The sequence below is a fragment of the Thalassophryne amazonica genome, chromosome 5, assembly GCF_902500255.1.
Source record: "Thalassophryne amazonica chromosome 5, fThaAma1.1, whole genome shotgun sequence".
Classification (NCBI taxonomy): domain Eukaryota; kingdom Metazoa; phylum Chordata; class Actinopteri; order Batrachoidiformes; family Batrachoididae; genus Thalassophryne; species Thalassophryne amazonica.
Genome location: NC_047107.1, coordinates 7,627,990 through 7,652,687, shown reverse-complemented (window position 1 = coordinate 7,652,687; position 24,698 = coordinate 7,627,990). Strand labels below are relative to the sequence as shown.

Sequence of the window (24,698 nt, the reverse complement as noted above, 5' to 3'; positions counted from 1 at the left end):
CTTGAGCAGCACACGAATTGTGTGATGGTCTTCATGAAGATGACATCACCAATTACTGATGTAAACATGCACATGTGATGGTGTCACGTGACATCAGTGCAGTGCCACGGTGCATATAGACTCAGAGTGTGCAGAGCAGCTCTGCCCACACACACTGAGCCTCTCACACTCTGATCTGTGCCACAGGAGAACAACTGGTGTGGGGGATTTTGGGGCTTATTTGAGAATTTTGCAGACATCCCAGCTCCAAAGATGACATGTTTTCATTCCTGAAGAAATTATCCTGAAGTAGTGTTATTGTGTTTTTCTCCTCCAGTGACATCAGCAGGTTTATCTATGTTCCTGAAATGATTTTCCATGATGTCATATTCAAATCAGTCTCAGATAAATGTGTTTGCTGGACTTCAGGGTGACTTGCTGGTGGAATATGTTCTGTTCACCGTGCTCTGTTCCTTGCCATGCTGTTTGTTCCTCTTCATTAATGGGATGATGTTATTCACACTGAGGAGTAAAGCGGTGTTTCGTGAGACTCCTCGTTACATCCTTCTGTATAACGTGCTGTTAGCAGACACTGCACTGCTCGCACAGAGCCAGTTACTCTACGCACTGGCTGCTTCTGGACTCAGACTGACGTATCCTGTGTGTGGAGTTCTCACCATGCTGACCACTCTGTCAAATGAAATCTCTCCTCTCACGCTGATGGTGATGTCTCTGGAGAGGTATGTAGCTGTGTGCTACCCGCTGAGGCACGCTCAGATCATCACCATCACAAAAACAGCAGCAGCTATCTGCATGGTGTGGGCTTTCAGTCTTCTAAATGTCTGCATGAGAGTTCTTTTACTGTTAGAGTCTCCACTTGAAGACAATCTGCAGATGGCCACAGTTTGTACAGACACAGCCATGATGATCGGCCCTTTGTCTTATCAATATAACTTGGCCTACACGTGCGTCCTCTTTGTGCTGGTTGCTGTGGTGATCAGCTTCTCTTATATCAGTGTGGTGCTCGCTGCCAGATCAGCCTCCGTAGACCAAGCTTCAGCCCGAAAGGCTCGTAACACGCTGCTGCTTCATCTGGTCCAGCTGGGCCTCAGTCTCTGCTCCACTCTGCACTCAGTCACAATCATATCACTGTCCAAAACCCGAGACAAAGTCACAATTTCTCGGCTCAAACGTGTTCTGTATGTGTGTGTTTACCTGTTCCCCAGGTGTCTGAGCGTTCTTATCTACGGCCTCAAAGACCAGACCATCAGACCCGTCCTCATGTTCTACCTCTGCTGTTGTCTGCAGAGAGCCAAACCCAGACACAGCAACAAGCAAGAAAACAAAGTTAGTCTTTAAACATAAAGACAACAACATAAAAATGAACAAACAACTTATTTATTGTATGTCAGTAAAGAACTGACTTTGAAAGGCAGTGAAGAAATCCCGTTAAAATGTCCTTAACTGATGATCATTTCTCTGTCTGTGCTGTTTCACTCTGACTGTACTGTGACCTGATACTGTAAAGTAGCGATTTTTTGCAAAACTTCCTGCCATCTTGCACAAATATTTGCATACGATAACAGTGAACTGAAAGTGACACACAATTTTCTCTTTGGTAACTGTCCTGGACCAAAAACCTTCAAACTCAGGGTCACTGACTGCACACATTCCATGTTATCACACAGTGTGCGTCACAAAATCTACAAGTTGTCCTGCTGTTTATCATACAGAATTGCACAGAGCGAAGTTAAATTTGTTAAAGCAACAGACTCGTCATGTCTGGCAGACGTTCAGCCATTTGTCAGACCTGATAAACTCCAGGTTCTTGTGGAAAGGCTGCTTTGTTCCCTCCAGCCAACGATGTCACTCCTCAAGTTCTTATGAGTTTGACCACCAAAACCTCATGAGTGCAGATGTTAGTGTTCAGTGGACAACACCGTTCTTTTTTTTCACTTTGTCAGCTTTTCACTCCTCCACAAGAAGGAGGTGAACTCATTGGATTAACAAATATCACAGTTTCAACAACAATATCAATATAAAAGAAAGAACACATAAAATGTGATAATTAAGAGTAAAGACCAACAACAAATGTCACGCTGGGAGTTGGAAGTCTGCAAGGAGAGGACAGCTGTATCTTCGCCGTGTCATTCCACTGAGCCTGATTGTTAACAGACAGAGAGGGGAAGATGGAGTGAAGAAATGAACCTCTGTCTGCACTTCAACAAGCCAAAAATAACTGCTGAACCTCGACCTGTAGATTCTTAGAAATGAAGGAATATATTATGATGGAGTCTCTGACTTACTTTCAGTTTCTCTGTGCTATTATGAAATAAATATTTTCTGCTGCTTGACAGAGGATTGTATGCTTCTTTCAATCAGACAAAATCTAGTTCTTATGAAGATTCATGGCTGTTGGAGATGAATGAGGCACAGTGTCTGAGGCAGGGAATATAGTTCATGGAAGGTTGGTTACCTTGTTCATTTCTTTTTCTTCTATATGTCAGGATTTGGCCCTAACCGGGGCTTTGATTCCATTTTTCCCTCTTTCCTTTTTCCACCATCTGCTCCAGCTTTGATTTATTAGTTATTTTATCATGTATTTATTCTGTGATGTATTTTGCTTTGCCATTTTGTGGGCTAAAGGGAAAAATTTTTAAAAATTGAAAGGACACTTGGTACTGTTGTATTTTCATGCAAAGACAAAACCTATGTGAGTTTCCTTTGGTGAGAGAGCTCAACTCCACATGTCAATGTTCTGTCGAGTTGCGCGTCCCGACAATATTGTGCTGTAAATACAGAGTGCACATGCAAATTTTAACTTTTTTAAATTGAAAAGACACTTATTGCTGTTGTATTTACATGCAAAAACGTTACAGGTGTTTTCTTCAGCCGCTCGGTCAGGGAGTTTGTTGCAGAAAGAAATGCACAGTTGTGCGGTAAAGAGAGACACGTCAACCCCAACGGGGGATTGGTGAGAATCTGGGTCAAGAGAACTGCGTGTGCATGTGCAGTTGCACGGAAGGCTGGCTTCTCGATAGGAATGACTTCTCCTCGGAACACCAGGAAGGATTAAATGGTCAATGAGGATGGCTCCCGTCTGGAAAGTGATTTTTGTCAAGATTATAAATTCATTGTGTTTATTTAAATAACAGAGGGACAAAACACCAGCTTCTTCCTGTTGGCTTTACTGACTAACATGAAATGCAGATGATAAAATGCAGCACACGTTGCTGCATTTAAATAGACGTTGTTTTAAATAATTCCATTTAATTATTCCATAAAACAAATCATTCAATACTTATGTTTTTTAATTACTCTTTAATTTAAGATAATTCACAAATAATAAAACACAATTTCTTTAATTACGTCAAAAGACTTTGTTTTAAAGAATTCTGTTTATTTTTTAATTATTCTATAAAAACAAATCATTCAATAATTATGTTTTTAATTACTGTTTAATTTAACATAATTCAAATAATACACAATTAGAAAACACTATTTCTTTGAATACTCCATTAAACAAATCATCCAAAAATTACAATAAAGACACACTTATTTTTTAATTATTCTGTAAAAAACAAATCATTCAATAATTATGTTTTTAATTACTCTTTAACATAATTCAGATAATACACAATTAGAAAACACTATTTCTTTGATTACAATAAAGACACAATTATTTTTTTAATTATTCTATAAAAAACAAATCATTCAATAATTAGGTTTTTAATTACTCTTTAACATAATTCAGATAATACACAATTAGAAAACACTATTTCTTTGATTACAATAAAGACACAATTATTTTTTTAATTATTCTATAAAAAACAAATCATTCAATAATTAGGTTTTTAATTACTCTTTAATTTAACATAATTCGGATAATTCACAATTAGAAAACACTATTTCTTTGATTACCCCATTAAACAAGTCATCCAATAATTACAAGAGAGAATAATACCCCACCTCCTGTCAAAAGTTTGATGGATGAAATCATAGCCAATCAGAATTGACTACGTCACTAAGCCCTGCCCCTAACCCCTCCGCTAATCCTCCCCCATGACGTGTCACAGCCAATCAGAATCAACTATGTCACTAAGCCCCACCCCAACCCTGCCCTAATTCCGCCCCTATGACATCTCACAGCCAACCAGCGTGAGCACACCCCTAACCCCTCCCATAATCCCACCCCTATGACATCACAGCCAATCAGCCTGAACCCGCCTCCTGAGTCCCACCCATCCATAATTAGTTCACACACAGGTGTCATTCCACCCATCCATAATTAATTCACACACAGGTGTGATATCAGCCTAATTTGCATTGAATGCTAGTCTGAGCATGTATGGGCATGTCTGCCCAATTTGTATCTAGTGGGGTTCACCCCTTCCATGAGTCTCTGACACTATAATATTATATATAAAATAAAGATTTATAAAATGTAATTATTTAATTTGTATATTTGTGGAATTAACCCTTTAAAAACAGTTCTGACAGAAACGCTCATTGCAGGTGATGTGTGCACGCGCACACGTGTGTGTGTGTGCGTCTCCATTTAAAGCTGGTGTTGAGGTGGAGTATCTGGCTTTTCAAACCGCAATGGCCCGATGTGTTTTAACTTCGCGTTGCATAGCCAAACTCCGGTAAATATTACAATGGTCTCTAAAGATGTAGGACCACCTAAAAAGGTAAAATTATACATAAATCATGTAAAACCGCCTGTACCACTCGACCACCTGGCTGGGGTAGTGAATTTTGAGTCAGGAGCCTGTCTAGGGTAGTTATTCGAAGCGTATAAAGCAACCCTGAGTTTTTACATGTTACCCTCCGGTTTGTTGATCGAGCCCCACACCCCGAAAGTGACTTTGTGCACATATGACTGGAGTGTTATGTCCACAGTGGTCGCTGCTTATGTGAGAGGGGATGTTTTAGTGGATTCAATAACCAGCAAAAATGTATTTAAGCATAAAAATTCAAAAAGAAAAAATAATATACCACCTTCAACTGCACCACAGACTAAAACAGTTAAATGTGGTCTATTAAACATTAGGTCTCTCTCTTCTAAGTCCCTGTTAGTAAATGATATAATAATTGATCAACATATTGATTTATTCTGCCTTACAGAAACCTGGTTACAGCAGGATGAATATTTGTTTAAATGAGTCAACACCCCCGAGTCACACTAACTGCCAGAACGCTCGTAGCACGGGCCGAGGCGGAGGATTAGCAGCAATCTTCCATTCCAGCTTATTAATTAATCAAAAACCCAGACAGAGCTTTAATTCATTTGAAAGCTTGACTCTTAGTCTTGTCCATCCAAATTGGAAGTCCCAAAAAACAGTTTTATTTGTTATTATCTATCGTCCACCTGGTCGTTACTGTGAGTTTCTCTGTGAATTTTCAGACCTTTTGTCTGACTTAGTGCTTAGCTCAGATAAGATAATTATAGTGGGCGATTTTAACATCCACACAGATGCTGAGAATGACAGCCTCAACACTGCATTTAATCTATTATTAGACTCAATTGGCTTTGCTCAAAATGTAAATGAGTCCACCCACCACTTTAATCATATCTTAGATCTTGTTCTGACTTATGGTATGGAATTTGAAGACTTAACAGTATTCCCTGAAAACTCCCTTCTGTCTGATCATTTCTTAATAACATTTACATTTACTCTGATGGACTACCCAGCAGTGGGGAATAAGTTTCATTACACTAGAAGTCTTTCAGAAAGCACTGTAACTAGGTTTAAGGATATGATTCCTTCTTTATGTTCTCTAAAGCCATATACCAACACAGTGCAGAGTAGCTATCTAAACTCTGTAAGTGAGATAGAGTATCTCGTCAATAGTTTTACATCCTCATTGAAGACAACTTTGGATGCTGTAGCTCCTCTAAAAAAGAGAGCTTTAAATCAGAAGTGTCTGACTCCGTGGTATAACTCACAAACTCGTAGCTTAAAGCAGATAACCCGTAAGTTGGAGAGGAAATGGCGTCTCACTAATTTAGAAGATCTTCACTTAGCCTGGAAAAAGAGTCTGTTGCTCTATAAAAAAGCCCTCCATAAAGCTAGGACATCTTTCTACTCATCACTAATTGAAGAAAATAAGAACAACCCCAGGTTTCTTTTCAGCACTGTAGCCAGGCTGACAAAGAGTCAGAGCTTTATTGAGCCGAGTATTCCTTTAACTTTAACTAGTAATGACTTCATGACTTTCTTTGCTAATAAAATTTTAACTATTAGAGAAAAAATTACTCATAACCATCCCAAAGACGTATCGTTATCTTTGGCTGCTTTCAGTGATGTCGGTATTTGGTTAGACTCTTTCTCTCCGATTGTTCTGTCTGAGTTATTTTCATTAGTTACTTCATCCAAACCATCAACATGTCTATTAGACCCCATTCCTACCAGGCTGCTCAAGGAAGCCCTACCATTATTTAATGCTTCGATCTTAAATATGATCAATCTATCTTTATTAGTTGGCTATGTACCACAGGCTTTTAAGGTGGCAGTAATTAAACCATTACTTAAAAAGCCATCACTTGACCCAGCTATCTTAGCTAATTATAGGCCAATCTCCAACCTTCCTTTTCTCTCAAAAATCTTGAAAGGGTAGTTGTAAAACAGCTAACTGATCATCTGCAGAGGAATGGTCTATTTGAAGAGTTTCAGTCAGGTTTTAGAATTCATCATAGTACAGAAACAGCATTAGTGAAGGTTACAAATGATCTTCTTATGGCCTCAGACAGTGGACTCATCTCTGTGCTTGTTCTGTTAGACCTCAGTGCTGCTTTTGATACTGCTGACCATAAAATTTTATTACAGAGATTAGAGCATGCCATAGGTATTAAAGGCACTGCGCTGCGGTGGTTTGAATCATATTTATCTAATAGATTACAATTTGTTCATGTAAATGGGGAATCTTCTTCACAGACTAAGGTTAATTATGGAGTTCCACAAGGTTCTGTGCTAGGACCAATTTTATTCACTTTATACATGCTTCCCTTAGGCAGTATTATTAGACGGCATTGCTTAAATTTTCATTGTTACGCAGATGATACCCAGCTTTATCTATCCATGAAGCCAGAGGACACACACCAATTAGCTAAACTGCAGGATTGTCTTACAGACATAAAGACATGGATGACCTCTAATTTCCTGCTTTTAAACTCAGATAAAACTGAAGCTATTGTACTTGGCCCCACAAATCTTAGAAACATGGTGTCTAACCAGATCCTTACTCTGGATGGCATTACCCTGACCTCTAGTAATACTGTGAGAAATCTTGGAGTCATTTTTGATCAGGATATGTCATTCAAAGCGCATATTAAACAAATATGTAGGACTGCTTTTTTGCTTTTACGCAATATCTCTAAAATCAGAAAGGTCTTGTCTCAGAGTGATGCTGAAAAACTAATTCATGCATTTATTTCCTCTAGGCTGGACTATTGTAATTCATTATTATCAGGTTGTCCTAAAAGTTCCCTGAAAAGCCTTCAGTTAATTCAAAATGCTGCAGCTAGAGTACTAACAGGGACTAGAAGGAGAGAGCATATCTCACCCATATTGGCTTCTCTTCATTGGCTTCCTGTTAATTCTAGAATAGAATTTAAAATTCTTCTTCTTACTTATAAGGTTTTGAATAATCAGGTCCCATCTTATCTTAGGGACCTCATAGTACCATATCACCCCAATAGAGCGTTTCGCTCTCAGACTGCAGGCTTACTTGTAGTTCCTAGGGTTTGTAAGAGTAGAATGGGAGCTGGTTCCACAGGCTCCTCTCCTGTGGAACCAGCTCCCAGTTCAGATCAGGGAGACAGACACCCTCTCTACTTTTAAGATTAGGCTTAAAACTTTCCTTTTTGCTAAAGCTTATAGTTAGGGCTGGATCAGGTGACCCTGAACCATCCCTTAGTTATGCTGCTATAGACTTAGACTGCTGGGGGGTTCCCATGATGCACTGTTTCTTTCTCTTTTTGCTCTGTATGCACCACTCTGCATTTAATCATTAGTGATTGATCTCTGCTCCCCTCCACAGCATGTCTTTTTCCTGGTTCTCTCCCTCAGCCCCAACCAGTCCCAGCAGAAGACTGCCCCTCCCTGAGCCTGGTTCTGCTGGAGGTTTCTTCCTGTTAAAAGGGAGTTTTTCCTTCCCACTGTCGCCAAGTGCTTGCTCACAGGGGGACGTTTTCACCGTTGGGGTTTTTACGTAATTATTGTCTGGCCTTGCCTTACAATATAAAGCGCCTTGGGGCAACTGTTTGTTGTGATTTGGCGCTATATAAAAAAAATTGATTGAACTGATTGATTGATTCTCAGACAATCCGTGCTGAGAACAAAAACATTTTCAGATTTCATGGACCGGTTACGGGGGCTCTCTGTATAAAGTGACCTTTGAATAAGTTCAAAAACCGTCTGGAATGAACGTTTAGATCCGTGTAGCACTGTTTGATCTGTGGGTGTGATGATTACAGCTCTGACCTGTCTGGGGCGAATAAACGTTTTAGCTCCCTGTAAGAGGGTGAGAGCCATATATAATCTTCATTTAGCCAGAAAACAGGGTCGAGGCAGTCACTCTGAGAGATCTCCACACATCTGCGTTAAAAGGGGTATTTTCAAAGTTTGGTTATATTTGCGGATCTATACTTGCAAAATGTTAATAATCACCTCGTCCAACTAGAAATTGAAGCTTGAAGCGTGAGCAGAGTATGTAGTGAATATATTTTGTAAATTGGTTTTAAATTTGTTTTTAAGCCTGTTTAATAATTATCTGTCTTACCTAATTATTATTTATATATGTTAGAAATTTGTTTATAATCACTGTTACAACCTGTGTAATATATATATAGATAGATAGATAGATAGATAGATAGATAGATAGATAGATAGATAGATAGATAGATAGATAGATAGATAGATAGATAGATAGATAGATAGATAGATAGATAGATAGATAGATAGATAGATAGATAGATAGATATTGTCTAGCCTGATAATTATTTTATATGTTATTATAGATTATTTAAAAGTGAGTTGTGTAAATAAATTCAGTATGTATGCTACGTGTTTAGAGAAATCCACGCAGACATTACAAACCTGTTTCGGACGTGCGCCAGCCGGGAGAGGTAATTATCTCAGATTATTTATTTATTTATTTTATTTGTGATGATATTACAGATTATTTAAAAGTGAGTTGTGTAAATAAATTCAGTATGTATGCTACGTGTTTAGAGAAATCCACGCAGACATTACAAACCTGTTTCGGACGTGCGCCAGCCGGGAGAGGTAATTATCTCAGATTATTTATTTATTTATTTTATTTGTGATGATATTACAGATTATTTAAAAGTGAGTTGTGTAAATAAAAGTCGTATGTCTGCTCTGTGTTTAAAGAAATTTATATGATAAACCTGTTTCGGACGTGCGCCAGCCGGGAGAGGTAATTATCTCAGATAATTTATTTATTTGTGATGTTATTACAGATTATTGAAAAGCAAGTTGTGTAAATAAATCGTATATCTGCTTTGTGTTTTAGAGAAATCTACGCGGACATTACAAACCTGTTTCGGACGTGTGCCAACCGGGGAGGTAATTATCTCAGATTATTTATGTATTTATTTATTTATTTATTTATTTATTTATTTGTGTATGTATTTAGTTTTAGCGTTTGAGGGGCGCATATAATTCTCTCTCTCTCTCTCTCTCTCTCTTTTTTCTCTGTCTTCACTTTTAGAATTCAAGCCTGAAGAAGAGGTGCTCGGTAAATTCCCCTCCGTTCATAAAAGACTTTCGTCTAATGAAAAGTGAACTAGTGTAATAATTATTTTTATTTTGTATCATACCTAATAATTATTTTACTTTTCGGTACTGATTTAGCAACTCCGAACGACGTTCCTGAACAGCTTAACAGAGCCGATAAGCAATAATATTTATTGATTAAGTCTGTATAAGGTTGCATACTCTATACTTATAAAAATTCACATACATGTCTGTGTTACAGAACCAGTGCAGACCTCTCCTTCAGTCGAACCTTCAGGGGGGTGCAGGCAGCCGTTGACGCACGAGGATAGATCCCTACCTGCGTTCTTTGGTGAGTATTTGCAAAAGCGTTCTGTAGACATGACATGTAATTAAGCGATAATTTATTCATAACACGTAAAATCTGTAGATTTCAGCCAGGAGACGTCGAGCAGCTCCCGGAGAAGGAGGAGACCTGTTGACCGGCGCCCCAACAACCTCCAGATCCAGACCTGCATCATTCAATTAGTTGACCTCGTTTAGTACATTCATCACAGCTGAACTGGTATTAACTCACATACAGAGGTATACTGATTTTTTATTGTTTTTCAATATGTCAGAGGACAGTCAAGATAGGTCACCCGAATCAGGAGTGAATCCTTATCACACTGCCTTAATTTCAGAAATAAATAATGCTTTAAATGATACATGTCAGCTTGGAGATCCCTGACATGAGTCACCAGAGAGAACACTCCCGCACCGTATTAATCAGGCCAAATTCTAAAACAGTATACATTGGACCCCTTTAACAGAAGCGCTAAATGGTTTAAACCCTCCTTCACCCGAATCAGTGGACCCTTTCAGCTGCACTACAATTGCCTCAGCCTGTATGAAAATTTTTAAAACGAACTTTCTTCCACCTAATACATTGGCCTTACCGTCAGCCGACAATTACCGCCAACAGCATAAAAGAGTTTCAGACAGTTCGATTCAATGTCAAGAATGGGAAATGGAGAACCGAAATATTACAATCGCTCACGCACTGAACCAAGGTGAGAAAAAGCTGTGGGCGTATACCGTTGATGGTTATGCGGTGGTTAACGGGGTAAAAAATGTCTGGGAATTCCTTGGTTGCTTTTATCACAGTTGTCCAACCTGTTTTCTGGCCCATGAAAAAAATTCCTCTTCTGAACACCACATTTGGTCATCTGTACGCGGTGTTTCAGATGAAATTAGCAGCTTTGCGGGCAATGGAGGGTGTCAGTCTTACCATTATCTGGGAGCACGAATGGAATAACATGAAAAAAATGATCAGACAGTCCGACAATTTCTCCAACAGTACCAAGCCCCAAAACCCCTCGAACCAAGAGACGCTTTTTACGGGGGACGGACAGCCCCTGCGCATCTGCGGTACACCTCAGGTCAGGGTGAACAGATTCATTATGTTGATGTGACATCGTTGTACCCTTAGGTTAACATAAATTTCACATACCCCACAGGACATCCGAAAATCATTGTCAGGGATTTCCAAGACCCTCATTCATATTTTGGTCTCATCAAAGCTAGCGTGTACCCGCCGTGCGGGTTACATTTCCCCATTCTTCCTTACCGGATGCCTCAGGGAAAGCTAGTCTTTCCTCTTTGTCGCCTGTGTGCTGATCTCAACAACCAAGATGAATCATGCACACACAGTGATCAGAATAGAGCTTTGAACAGGATGTGGCCAGTCCCTGAATTTCACAAAGCTTTGGGTAAGGTTACATTGTGGCAGAGATTAACGAGGTCTGGCATTTCGAAACTAAAAGCGATACTATATTTGTGGGGTACATAAGCACATTTTTAAAACATAAACAGGAGGCGTCTGGATATCCACCAGAATCTGATAAAGACTCTGAGAACAGGTAGAAAGAAGGATGACTGGATCAATCAAAAAATCCGATTGGACCCGGGGAAAATTTTCCTCAACCCTGCAAAAAGACAAATCATGAAATTATGCGTATAAAAAAGTTATGCGTATAAAACCTTGAGTGGAAAAACTGTTATGCACGTGAAAGGGATCACACAAACTCATGCTAGCTGTTATAAATAAACTTTGACAGCGTCAAAGACTTGATTGAGGGTTATGTAAAAGATCCTACCAAGAGTATGAAACGTCATAAAAACAGCTTCAAGCTGACAAACGCGTCATTCCAGAAAACCTTCTGAGTCGTGTATGACAAACGATGTCTTTTGCCTGACGGTCTGCCTGAAACCTTTGGATGTTGAAAAGCATGTCTGATTTTGGAGAGCCTATCCTGTTTGACTCGAGATTGCAGACACCTTTCTCATGCCTCGTAATAGGACCAAGTGGATCAGGAAAAACTGTTTTTGTTAAATCATTATTGGAGAACTATGATCATGTAATGAAAGATGTGCCGGAAAATATTGTATGGATTTACACCTCATTCCAACCAATGTACTCTGAACTGAGGGCGAAGAACAAAAACATTCAGTTTGTGCAAGGTCTGCCTGATTCTTTTGAAGACGAAAGCCTTTTTCCTTCTGGTCCGTCTCACCTGATAATATTGGGCGATCTCATTTTTCAGGCAGCTGATGACCCCGGAGTTGTGAGAGTATTTACAAAGTACAGACACAATAGGAATGTGTCAATAATTTTAATAACTCAGAATGTGTTTCATCAGGGGAAATACAGCAGAACAATCAGTCTCAACACAAGCTATATGGTGCTCTTTAAAAACCCACGTGATAAGCTGCAGATGAATATTTTATCTCAGCAAATGTTCCCCTCCAAAAAACAATATTTTTTGGACAGCTTAGAAGACGCAACCAGTGAACCATAAGGATATTTATTCCTGGTTTGTACACAAAACTGCTCAGATCGGTTTAGACTGAGAACAGGGTTGTTATAAAATCAGTGGTTGGCTGTTTATATTGCAAAATCCAGCAGGAGACCATGAGCTCACTTTTAAAAAGGAACGCCGACATTCTTAAAACTCTAATCAAAGCCAGCCTGCATCAGCGTCAAGACATTTTGAGAACGGGAGCTCCCGATCTTCTGCGTGCCTTATCTGAGATTGCTCTGAATATTTTAAAGGGTAATATCATCCTGAACAGGAGACAATTCAGCACCCTGAAAAGGAGGAGAAAAACTTTACGGCTTTTGGTGGCTACAATGACCAGGTTAAAGAGTAAATGCAGGAGTCTTATACAGACTAGTTGATTCTTGTTGCCACTTCTGGCTGCTGCACTGCTGATTATTACTCAACTCATACGAGGATAAATGATGTCAAAATCGAGTCAGAAGATGTTTCTGGTAACACCCCAGCAACTTGATCAGATGACCTCAAATACACAACTGTTGAATCCTGGTGGTGCAGACATCAGACAGTCTGCTGAAAATGATCTGGATTTTAAAATGAGGGCAGTTATTGCTGAAGATGGACAGAGTCCGTATGAGAAAATTAAAAAATACAAGGCTCTCCTGCAGCATTATTTAATGCTTATCATGCAGGGGGAGAATGAAAAGCGGGCACGTGTTACACCCTCTGAAAAGGACCCCGTTATTACACCAAAAGGGAAGGAGTTCACGGGTACCGTGAGGGAGGTGATAGAGAACCTGCCCTCGAGAGACCGTATGAATGCAGAGTATATTATGAGGAAGGTTTCAACAGGTAATGCTACTTGGACCGCATCAGGTGAATTTATTTATAACGAGCGGGCTGTTAAGGGTTCCCATACAATCGATCTCATGAAATATCTCAGCTCTTCCTTCAAAAAGTCAAACCCTCCTACAGGCTGGGGCCGTTTTCTTACTGTTTTGAATGAATATAATATTCCTGTGACCTGCATTTCAAACCCTGCAGCCCGCAAAGAATAAAAGAATAAATAAAAGAATAAAAGAAATAAAATTCTTTACAAAAATAACAGTCTTCAGTGATTTCATTCAGTGTAAATGGTAACAGGTTTTAAACGCATGAAAACAACATGAACACTGGTTACACGAGCTCTTACAACCTGTTCTGGTACATTGCTGATATTCCTTCACAAATTCAAAAACCATATCATCGTTCTTAACAGTGTTGTGGGTGTATAAAGACAGTACATCTTTGTAGGACAGCCGCAGGCTCTTTCAGATAAATAAAAGACACAGTGTTGCCCGCAAACATCTGACATTTCATGTTGTAGCTGTCTGTTATGATAGAAAATCTTTGTAATTGGTTGATTGTCCAGATACTGTAGGATACCTTTGGGGTACAGGTTGAAGTCCGGGCTAAATCCAAAGGAATCAAAAAACGTAGCTCCACCATCTTTTTCAACAGTAATCGCCAGCCAGTTTTCACTCGGTAAATGCCTCGGGTGGGTATTTACTATGAAAAAAGCAGGCGGTTTCGCTTTGATGCGATCTAACTCATCACAGGCCAACACTCCTCTGAAAATGTTTTCTGCTAAACGCCTCATCACGGCCTCCAACTCGAGGGTGTTCATGATTCAGTAAAAATTGACCAACACTTGCCGTTTGTTGTCTGGTATGACCCCCAGAAACACATTTTCCTGATTGCAAATTCTGGAATTGTGAGGAATAACATAGGTTTTCACATTAATCCGTGATAACAGAAAGGGCGTTCCTTTTCAATAACGCCGCATTGAGGCTGAGAAGAACTGCTGGGGAGACTGAGACTTTTTTAACCAAAACAGACGCTCCCAGGATGTTTAAGTTAAAAGTGCTGTTATCAGCACACATCAGGCTGAAAGCATCACCTGCGCGAATCAGCGTAACTCTAAGGTCAACATTATTTAACAACGACCTCTCTCAGAAAAAGATGTCTGTGTGTAATGGACCAAGCAGGTGGATTTCTCTCGACCGAGCGGTGAGGTGCACTCTGCTCACCAGACCTGTGTTGGGCCCATCATCAGCTGTCATGGTTGAATCCAGCTCGCCTGCTGTGTCTTGAAAAAAAAGCCTGCTGTGAACTGAGAATTGAGTGATTCAGCTGAGTAGTTTAGTAATGTTTCAATCATAGCCCTGTAAGGATGTGTGGCACTGGACTGCAAAATTAACCTGTCACCCAGAGTGACATCGATCTGTGAAAAAATTATGTTCAGGGGGTAATCTATTAGCCCCACGCTGGCGTCAGCAGCCAGATTACTTCCGTCAGCATTTGTAATTTTCACCAGGAGATGAATCAGCGTGTTATTTAAATCCAGGTATCTTTCTCCGTCTCCGGGGATAAAAAATTCAATCGGCCCGCTGTCAGTCAGCGCCGATATCAGAGTTACTTCCACATACTGACTGTCCTCTATTAAGGGTTGTGTCGATGGTCTAGCTCGCAGGTCTAGCTCGCTCATGGCGCACTCGGGTGAATTATATCATAACAGGCTCATCCTTAAGAAAAAGTATCACAAGACGGTCTTCTCTTCTTGGCATTCCGTCAGACTGTCTCATGTTTGTGCGAGACCCTTCCGTTTTTTACCCCTGCCTATGCCTTTCCCGGGAGGGCGTTTCCTGGGGTGTCACGCGAGTACCATGATCCCCGATCCTTCCTGAGGATGGGATACCCTTTCAACCACATGGCTCACCACATCGGACACAATATTTTTGTCAGTGTTTTTCAGGTGAGGTTTGGTAAGCGCATATCCTTGTTTAAATAAAGGTGTGACAAACTTGAATAATTTTGAAAATATGTTTCCCAAACCTTTCCTGTACGTAACGGGGGCGCCGAAAAAACTGTGACTGACCTGATTTTCATAATAAGGAACGAATCTATAAACATCAGGTTGCACTTTCCCGTATGTGAATTTAATGGTCTTATCTTGATCTGTATGCATGTCAATGCTTATCTTTTCAATATGTCTTTTAGAAACTGGAATATAATAAGCAGGGTTGAATCTTTGCGTGATAATTTCTCCAAACTTCCCTTGTATCTTGAAACAGTGGAGCAGAGGAGCAAAACTGTCACCCACCGTCTGAGCCTGAACAATGTCTGTGAAACAGAAAAAATTATATAACCCGCCTTTTATATCACGGAAACGCGGGGAGGTCATTGCCCCAGGCGCGCATCTGAACCACTTATCAGGCTGTCTATAAGGTCAAAGGTGTCATAATATCCAGCATCAAAAGAAGTCGATTGAACGGAAATTTTGTTCTTGGATAGAGGACCTGTCATTTTTTTCACCTGAAACGCAGAGCAATGCTTTTCCTGAATATTTAACCAAGTGTGAGGATAAGAAATCTCCGTCAGTGCCACAACCCACTCTCCCTCTTTATCTAGTTGTCGAGCCAAGTCCACCTGGTAGCATGAAATCGTGTTATCCAGGAATACTTTTAGGCTGGCATTTGAAGGCAGAGTCACATAAAATGCTTGTCTCAGGTCGCGATCCATTTTTCATATGCCGGTTGAAGATAGATGTTGTCACATTTATATGGCCGTCAGTTGGTCTGCAGGAACCCAGGAGTTAATTTTCTCAGGCCCGTTCTTCCAACTGACAAATACAAATTTGTTCTTTTTTTTTTTTTTTTTACAATTTTATATTTAAACTTCATAGGCCTTGTGCATAGCGAAAAAGTCCCACACAAATTTTGAAACACTTGATCGACATTTTGAGCATTAACCTCATTCGGACTCATCATAATGCTTTTATGATAAGATGCATTATAGGCTTTAAGCAGATCAATCAATCAATCAACTTTTTTCTTATATAGCGCCAAATCACAACAAACAGTTGCCCCAAGGCGCTCCATATTGTAAGGCAAGGCCATACAATAATTATGAAAAACCCCAACGGTCAAAACGACCCCCTATGAGCAAGCACTTGGCCACAGTGGGAAGGAAAAACTCCCTTTTAACAGGAAGAAACCTCCAGCAGAACCAGGCTCAGGGAGGGGCAGTCTTCTGCTGAGACTGGTTGGGGCTGAGGGAAAAAACCAGGAAAAAGACATGCTGTGGAGGGGAGCAGAGATCGATCACTAATGATTAAATGCAGAGTGATGCATACGGAGCAAAAAGAGAAAGAAACAGTGCATCATGGGAACCCCCCCACAATCTATGTCTAAAGCAGCATAACCAAGGGATGGTCCAGGGTCACCCGATCCAGCCCTAACTATAAGCCTTAGCGAAAAGGAAAGTTTTAAGCCTAATCTTAAAAGTAGAGAGGGTATCTGTCTCCCTGATCTGAATTGGGAGCTGGTTCCACAGGAGAGGAGCCTGAAAGCTGAAGGCTCTGCCTCCCATTCTACTCTTACAAACCCTAGGAACTACAAGTAAGCCCGCAGTCTGAGAGCGAAGCGCTCTAATGGGGTAATATGGTACTACGAGGTCCCTAAGATAAGATGGGACCTGATTATTCAAAACCTTATAAGTAAGAAGAAGAATTTTAAATTCTATTCTAGAATTAACAGGAAGCCAATGAAGAGAGGCCAACACGGGTGAGATATGCTCTCTCCTGCTAGTCCCCGTCAGTACTCTAGCTGCAGCATTCTGAACCAACTGAAGGCTTTTTAGGGAACTTTTATGACAACCTGATAATAATGAATTACAATAGTCCAGCCTAGAGGAAATAAATGCATGAATTAGTTTTTCAGCATCACTCTGAGACAAGACCTTTCTGATTTTAGAGATATTGCGTAAATGCAAAAAGGCAGTCCTACATATTTGTTTAATATGCGCTTTGAATGACATATTCTGATCAAAAATGACTCCAAGATTTCTCACAGTATTACTAGAGATCAGGGAAATGCCATCCAGAGTAACGATCTGGTTAGACACCATGCTTCTAAGATTTGTGGGGCCAAGTACAATAACTTCAGTTTTATCTGAGTTTAAAAGCAGGAAATTAGAGGTCATCCATGTCTTTATGTCTGTAAGACAATCCTGCAGTTTAGCTAATTGGTGTGTATCCTCTGGCTTCATGGATAGATAAAGCTGGGTATCATCTGCGTAACAATGAAAATTTAAGCAATACCGTCTAATAATACTGCCTAAGGGAAGCATGTATAAAGTGAATAAAATTGGTCCTAGCACAGAACCTTGTGGAACTCCATAATTAACTTTAGTCTGTGAAGAAGATTCCCCATTTACATGAACAAACTGTAATCTATTAGACAAATATGATTCAAACCACCGCAGCGCAATGCCTTTAATACCTATGACATGCTCTAATCTCTGTAATAAAATTTTATGGTCAACAGTATCAAAAGCAGCACTGAGGTCCAACAGAACAAGCACAGAGATAAGTCCACTGTCCGAAGCCATAAGAAGATCATTTGTAACCTTCACTAATGCTGTTTCTGTACTATGATGAATTCTAAAACCTGACTGAAACTCTTCAAATAGACCATTCCTCTGCAGGTGATCAGTTAGCTGTTTTACAACTACCCTCTCAAGAATCTTTGAGAGAAAAGGAAGGTTGGAGATTGGCCTATAATTAGCTAAGATAGCTGGGTCAAGTGATGGCTTTTTAAGTAGTGGTTTAATTACTGCCACCTTAAAGGCCTGTGGTACATAACCAACTAACAAAGATAGATTGATCATATTTAAGATTGAAGCATTAAATAATGGTAGGACTTCCTTGAGCAGCCTGGCAGGAATGGGGTCTAATAAACATGTTGATGGTTTGGATGAAGTAGCTAATGAAAATAACTCAGACAGAACAATCGGAGAGAAAGAGTCTAACCAAATACCGGCATCACTGAAAGCAGCCAAAGATAACGATACATCTTTGGGATGGTTATGAGTAATTTTTTCTCTAATAGTCAAAATTTTATTAGCAAAGAAAGTCATGAAGTCATTACTAGTTAAAGTTAATGGAATACTCAGCTCAATAGAGCTCTGACTCTTCGTCAGCCTGGCTACAGTGCTGAAAAGAAACCTGAGGTTATTCTTATTTCTTTATTCTTATGAGCGCCTTGGGGCAGCTGTTTGTTGTGATTTGGCGCTATACAAGAAAAAAGTTGATTGATTGATTGATTGATTTTCTTCAATTAGTGATGAGTAGAAAGATGTCCTAGCTTTACGGAGGGCTTTTTTATAGAGCAACAAACTCTTTTTCCAGGCTAAGTGAAGATCTTCTAAATTAGTGAGACTCCATTTCCTCTCCAACTTACGGGTTATCTGCTTTAAGCTACGAGTTTGTGAGTTATACCACGGAGTCAGACACTTCTGATTTAAAGCTCTCTTTTTCAGAGGAGCTACAGCATCCAAAGTTGTCTTCAAAGAGGATGTAAAACTATTGACGAGATACTCTAACTCCCTTACAGAGTTTAGGTAGCTACTCTGCTCTGTGTTGGTATATGACATTAGAGAACATAAAGAAGGAATCATATCCTTAAACATAGTTACAGCGCTTTCTGAAAGACTTCTAGTGTAATGAAACTTATTCCCCACTGCAGGGTAGTCCATCAGGGTAAATGTAAATGTTATTAAAAAATGATCAGACAGAAGGGAGTTTTCAGGGAATACTGTTAAGTCTTCTATTTCCATACCATAAGTCAGAACAAGATCTAAGATATGATTAAAGTGGTGGGTGGACTCATTTACTTTTTGAGCAAAGCCGATAGAGTCTAATAATAGATTAAATGCAGTGTTGAGGCTGTCATTCTCAGCATCTGTGTGGATGTTAAAATCGCCCACTATAATTATCTTATCTGAGCTAAGCACTAAGTCAGACAAAAGGTCTGAAAATTCACAGAGAAACTCACAGTAACGACCAGGTGGACGATAGATAATAACAAATAAAACTGGTTTTTGGGACTTCCAATTTGGATGGACAAGACTAAGAGACAAGCTTTCAAATGAATTAAAGCTCTGTCTAGGTTTTGATTAATTAATAAGCTGGAATGGAAGATTGCTGCTAATCCTCCGCCCCGGCCCGTGCTACGAGCATTCTGACAGTTAGTGTGACTCGGGGGTGTTGACTCATTTAAACTAACATATTCATCCTGCTGTAACCAGGTTTCTGTTAGGCAGAATAAATCAATACGTTGATCAATTATTATATCATTTACCAACAGGGACTTAGAAGAGAGAGACCTAATGTTTAATAGACCACATTTAACTGTTTTAGTCTGTGGTGCAATTGAAGGTGCTATATTATTTTTTCTTTTTGAATTTTTATGCTTAAATACATTTTTGCTGGTTATTGGTGGTCTGGGAGCAGGCACCGTCTCTACGGGGATGGGGTAATGAGGGGATGGCAGGGGGAGAGAAGCTGCAGAGAGGTGTGTAAGACTACAACTCTGCCTCCTGGTCCCAACGCTGGACAGTCACAGTTTGGAGGATCCAAGAAAATTGGCCAGATTTCTAGAAATGAGAGCTGCTCCATCTAAAGTGGGATGGATGCCGTCTCTCCTAACAAGACCAGGTTTTCCCCAGAAGCTTTGCCAATTATCAATGAAGCCCACCTCATTTTTTGGACACCACTCAGACAGCCAGCAATTCAAGGAGAACATGCGGCTAAACATGTCACTCCCGGTCTGATTGGGGAGGGGCCCAGAGAAAACAACAGAGTCCGACATTGTTTTTGCAAAGTTACACACCGATTTAATGTTAATTTTAGTGACCTCCGATTGGCGTAACCGAGTGTCATTACTGCCGACGTGAATTACAATCTTACCAAATTTACGCTTAGCCTTAGCCAGCAATTTCAAATGTCCTTCGATGTCGCCTGCTCTGGCCCCCGGAAGACAATTGACAATGGTTGCTGGTGTCGCTAACTTCACATTTCTCAAAACAGAGTCGCCAATAACCAGAGTTTGATCCTCGGCGAGTGTATCGTCGAGTGGGGAAAAACGGTTAGAGATGTGAACGGGTTGACGGTGTACACGGGGCTTCTGTTTAGGGCTACGCTTCCTCCTCACAGTCACCCAGTCAGCCTGCTTTCCCGACTGCCCGGGATCTGCCAGGGGGGAACTAACGGCGGCTAAGCTACCTTGGTCCGCACCGACTACAGGGGCCTGGCTAGCTGTAGAATTTTCCACGGTGCGGAGCCGAGTCTCCAATTCGCCCAGCCTGGCCTCCAAAGCTACGAATAAGCTGCACTTATTACAAGTACCGTTACTGCTAAAGGAGGCCGAGGAATAACTAAACATTTCACACCCAGAGCAGAAAAGTACGGGAGAGACAGGAGAAGCCGCCATGCTAAATCGGCTAAGAGCTAGTAGCTATGCAACCTAGCGGATTCCTAAAAACACACAAAGTGAATAATGTGTAAATAATTTAAAGGTGATTCAGCAGAAGGAGTGCCCCAATCAAGGCACCAAACAGGCCATGAAGCAGCACAGGCAACGCACGGCAACAGCGAACGCACGACAACGGTGCTAAAATAAAATAAAAATCGACTAAACACGCTGTGGAGCAGCACAGATAACGCACGACAACAGTGCTAAAAAAAAAATAAAAAAAATAAAAAAAAAATTAAAACGAAAGCTTTAGCAAGCTAGTTAGCTTGCCAACGCTGATGAAAGTTAGCTGATAAAAGTGCTCCGTCGCGATGTTTCGACCGTTAGAGGTCTTCCTTAGGCGTTGGAGCACAGTAAAAAAGTAAAAAAAAAAAAAAAGTAAAAAGGTAAAAAAGTGTTGAAAAAGACTGTTAATTCAAGTCCAAAGCAGCAGGTAGCAGTCTCTGTGTAAACAGTCCCAACAGAGAGCCAAAATTCTGATGCCAGATTTGAGTGTCAAGTGCTAATAATCGGTGGTTTCGGTGATAATCGGTGATCCTGCAGCACGTCGATGTAACGATGTGTATTGTTTGCAGTGAAAAACCTCCACATCTTGGTTTTTAGTGTCCGATTAAAGCATTCAACGACTGAGGCCTTCAGATCGCAGTTGAAAAATGTTTTATGCTGTTTTTTTTTCATGAGGGCTGAAAAAAACCTTGTTGAAAAATTCTTTCCCAGCATCAGTTTGCAACTTCTGTGGGACTCCGCTTTCTTGTAAAACAGTGGCGAAAGCATTTGAGACCTCATGACCTGTTTTCGCTTTGAGAAGCCTGGCATATGCTTTTTTTGAAAATATGTCTATGACTGTTAAGAGATAATTATAGTCGTCGTTATGACCCGATAAAGCCTGCATATCACAGAGATCAACCTGGAATTGTTTCATAGGGGCTGTAACAATCACCCTATTTCTGATAAAATTCATCCTTGCGGGTTTATGTAAAGTGTAAGCATCTTCCCCGGACAAGAAATACTCCACATCTTTCCTGGAGGGTTTAACCCCAGATTCGGCTTTGATAGCCTTCTGTAAGTGTTCCACACCACCGAAGCTTCCAGGATTTTAAGGGTCATAATACACATTTCTCATCAATCTTTCTTCAGCCATCATGTAAGGGATCAAGTATGTGAATGATGAAAAAACAGGCAGTCCTAGTTTATATATATATATATATATATATATATATATATATATATATATATATATATATATATATATATATATATATATATATATATAATTTTATTACAAACACACGCAACTTAAAAAACAGAGAAATTATTGTTTTACACTTTTTTATCATTCATTTAAAAAAAATAGAAAAAGAAGTTACTATTTAATCATCTGCGTGGAAAACAGCTTCATTTCTGTGTAAATCTAACATGGCCATCATATATTATGTAAAAGCTACTGAAAACCACTTCAAAAACTGAAAACACTGTTTTCACAACCTGTAACACCTCTGCAGTGATTTACAAGGAAAAGCCACTAAGACACCCACACAACTCAGGAGAAGTTCTTGGTCTTGTCTCAGAGTGACGCTGAAAAACTAATTCATGCATTTATTTCCTCTAGGCTGGACTATTGTAATTCATTATTATCAGGTTGTCCTAAAAGTTCCCTGAAAAGCCTTCAGTTAATTCACAATGCTGCAGCTAGAGTACTAACGGGGACTAGAAGGAGAGAGCATATCTCACCCATATTGGCCTCTCTTCATTGGCTTCCTGTTAATTCTAGAATAGAATTTAAAATTATTCTTCTTACTTATAAGGTTTTGAATAATCAGGTCCCATCTTAGGGACTTCTTAGTACCATATCACCCCAATAGAGCGCTTCACTCTCAGACTGCAGGCTTACTTGTAGTTCCTATTGTTTTTAAGAGTAGAATGGGAGGCAGAGCCTTCAGCTTTCAGGCTCCTCTCCTCTGGAACCAGCTGCCAATTCAGATCAGGGAGACAGACACCCTCTCTACTTTTAAGATTAGGCTTAAAACTTTCCTTTTTGCTAAAGCTTATAGTTAGGGCTGGATCAGGTGACCCTGAACAATCCCTTAGTTATGCTGCTATAGACTTAGACTGCTGGGGGGTTCCCATGATGCACTGAGTGTTTCTTTCTCTTTTTGCTCTGTATGCACCACTCTGCATTTAATCATTAGTGATTGATCTCTAATATATATATATATATATATATAAAAACAAAAAGCTCTGCAGCTGATGATCATATCAGGCCTACAGCTAAGGTAGGGAGGTGCCAGCCCATGAATAATTTTATAGGTTAGTAGCATAACTTAAAATCTGATCTCACTGGGACAGGAAGCCAGTGAAGGGATGCTAAAATGGGTATAATGTGGTCAATTGAACCAATTGGAGACCCCTAATGCTTGACTGCGGTAAACCAGAAACTAGAACATTGCAGTAGTCCAATCAAGAAGAGATAAATGCATGGATCAGGGTCTCAGCATCAGCCATACACAGGATGGGACGAATCTTCGCGATATTTCGCAGGAGGAAGAAAACAGTCCTAGTAATATTTCTAATGTTCTAACCTTAACTGCATACACCCCTGGAATGGAACAAGGGAATGATACAGTAACAGTCATTGTCAGGAGCTGCTTGAACGCTACGGCTCCTGTTTATCTTTGGCAGGCAGGACAAGTCAGGAACCGTCAAACGTAGCCTTGCCAGGGACGTGCCACAAATTTACGGAGTTGTCATGGCAGCTGCAATAAAAATCACATCAATGGACAGTACTACCATAATTTCTACAATTGTGCCATAATCCGAAGATGTCCTATCCAAGCAGAATCAAAGAAGTATAGACGGGACCATCCTGACCTTTTTCCTGATCCAGATTACAGGATTGAAAAACTAACAATCTTGCAAATCTGTTTTTTTTGGGGGGGGGGGGGGGGGGGCTTCATTTCTGTGTAAATCTAACACGGCCATCATATATTATGTAAAAGCTACTGAAAAACACTTCAAAAACTGAAAACACTGTTTTCACAACCTGATAACACCTCTGCAGTGATTTACAAGGAAAAGCCACTAAGACACCCACACAACTCAGGAGAAGTTATAGGCTTATGTGGCTGTGATTGGAGAAATTGTGCACAGTGCAAGATTTGCATTTTGCATCACTACTCTTAGCTTCATAGTGGAGTAGAGCACAGAAGGATTTTCTTTCAACAATACAGTTCAAATCCAGGCTTGCATCTCAGATGTATCTTCTGGTAATTTGTAGCTAAAGTTTCAGGTCTTCTTTTTGAGAAAATCCTCCTCTATACCACTTCATCATGAAGATGGATAATATCAGTCATCAAGTTGTTTACCAATGAATATGGCTTTATACACCCTTCAGAAAACCATACACCCTGAGGCCTCAGGGTGTATGGTTTTCTTCAGGGTGTATGGTTTTCTTCAGGGTGTATAAAGCCATATTCATTGGTAAAACAACTTGATAATGATTTTATCATATACCTATAAATGATAAATGCATGCAGAACACAATAAGGATGCAGGACCCGCAAAGAATCCAAGTCATAGCCACGGAGCTCTGTGGCTGCATATCAAAACAGCGAGCGTAAACTCTGGACCTGTTGCTGCTTGCAGCTCGACACAGCAGACGGGGGGACAGTGTGAGTGGCAGCTGCGGCGCTTACCAAGCCTACAAACTCAGTAAGCGCATCAGAGGCAGTGAGAGCAAATGCGGTGATGCTGACTGGTGTCACGTACAGTTCTTTCCGCCGTATAATTCTTTCCGCCTCGCTTAG

The 24,698-nt window shown here is 40.2% G+C and overlaps 1 protein-coding gene across 1 annotated transcript; it reads left to right on the top strand.

Moving 5' to 3' along the window:
• The first annotated feature begins 360 nt into the window (after positions 1-360).
• LOC117509717 lies at positions 361-24,698 on the top strand. Its single transcript, XM_034169435.1, has 4 exons — positions 361-719; positions 1,206-1,326; positions 13,234-13,393; positions 24,538-24,698. The coding sequence occupies exons 1-4, from the start codon at positions 361-363 to the stop codon at positions 24,696-24,698; spliced, it is 801 nt and encodes a 266-aa protein (XP_034025326.1).

Bases quoted from the DNA above. Each gene is read 5' to 3' on its own strand.
- LOC117509717 (XM_034169435.1), top strand. From the start codon at position 361: ATGTCATATTCAAATCAGTCTCAGATAAATGTGTTTGCTGGACTTCAG. The intron at 1,327-13,233 runs GTTAGTCTTTAA...CTTATCATGCAG, and splicing joins GCAACAAGCAAGAAAACAAA to GGGGAGAATGAAAAGCGGGC. The intron at 13,394-24,537 runs GTAATGCTACTT...TGCTGCTTGCAG, and splicing joins TATGAGGAAGGTTTCAACAG to CTCGACACAGCAGACGGGGG.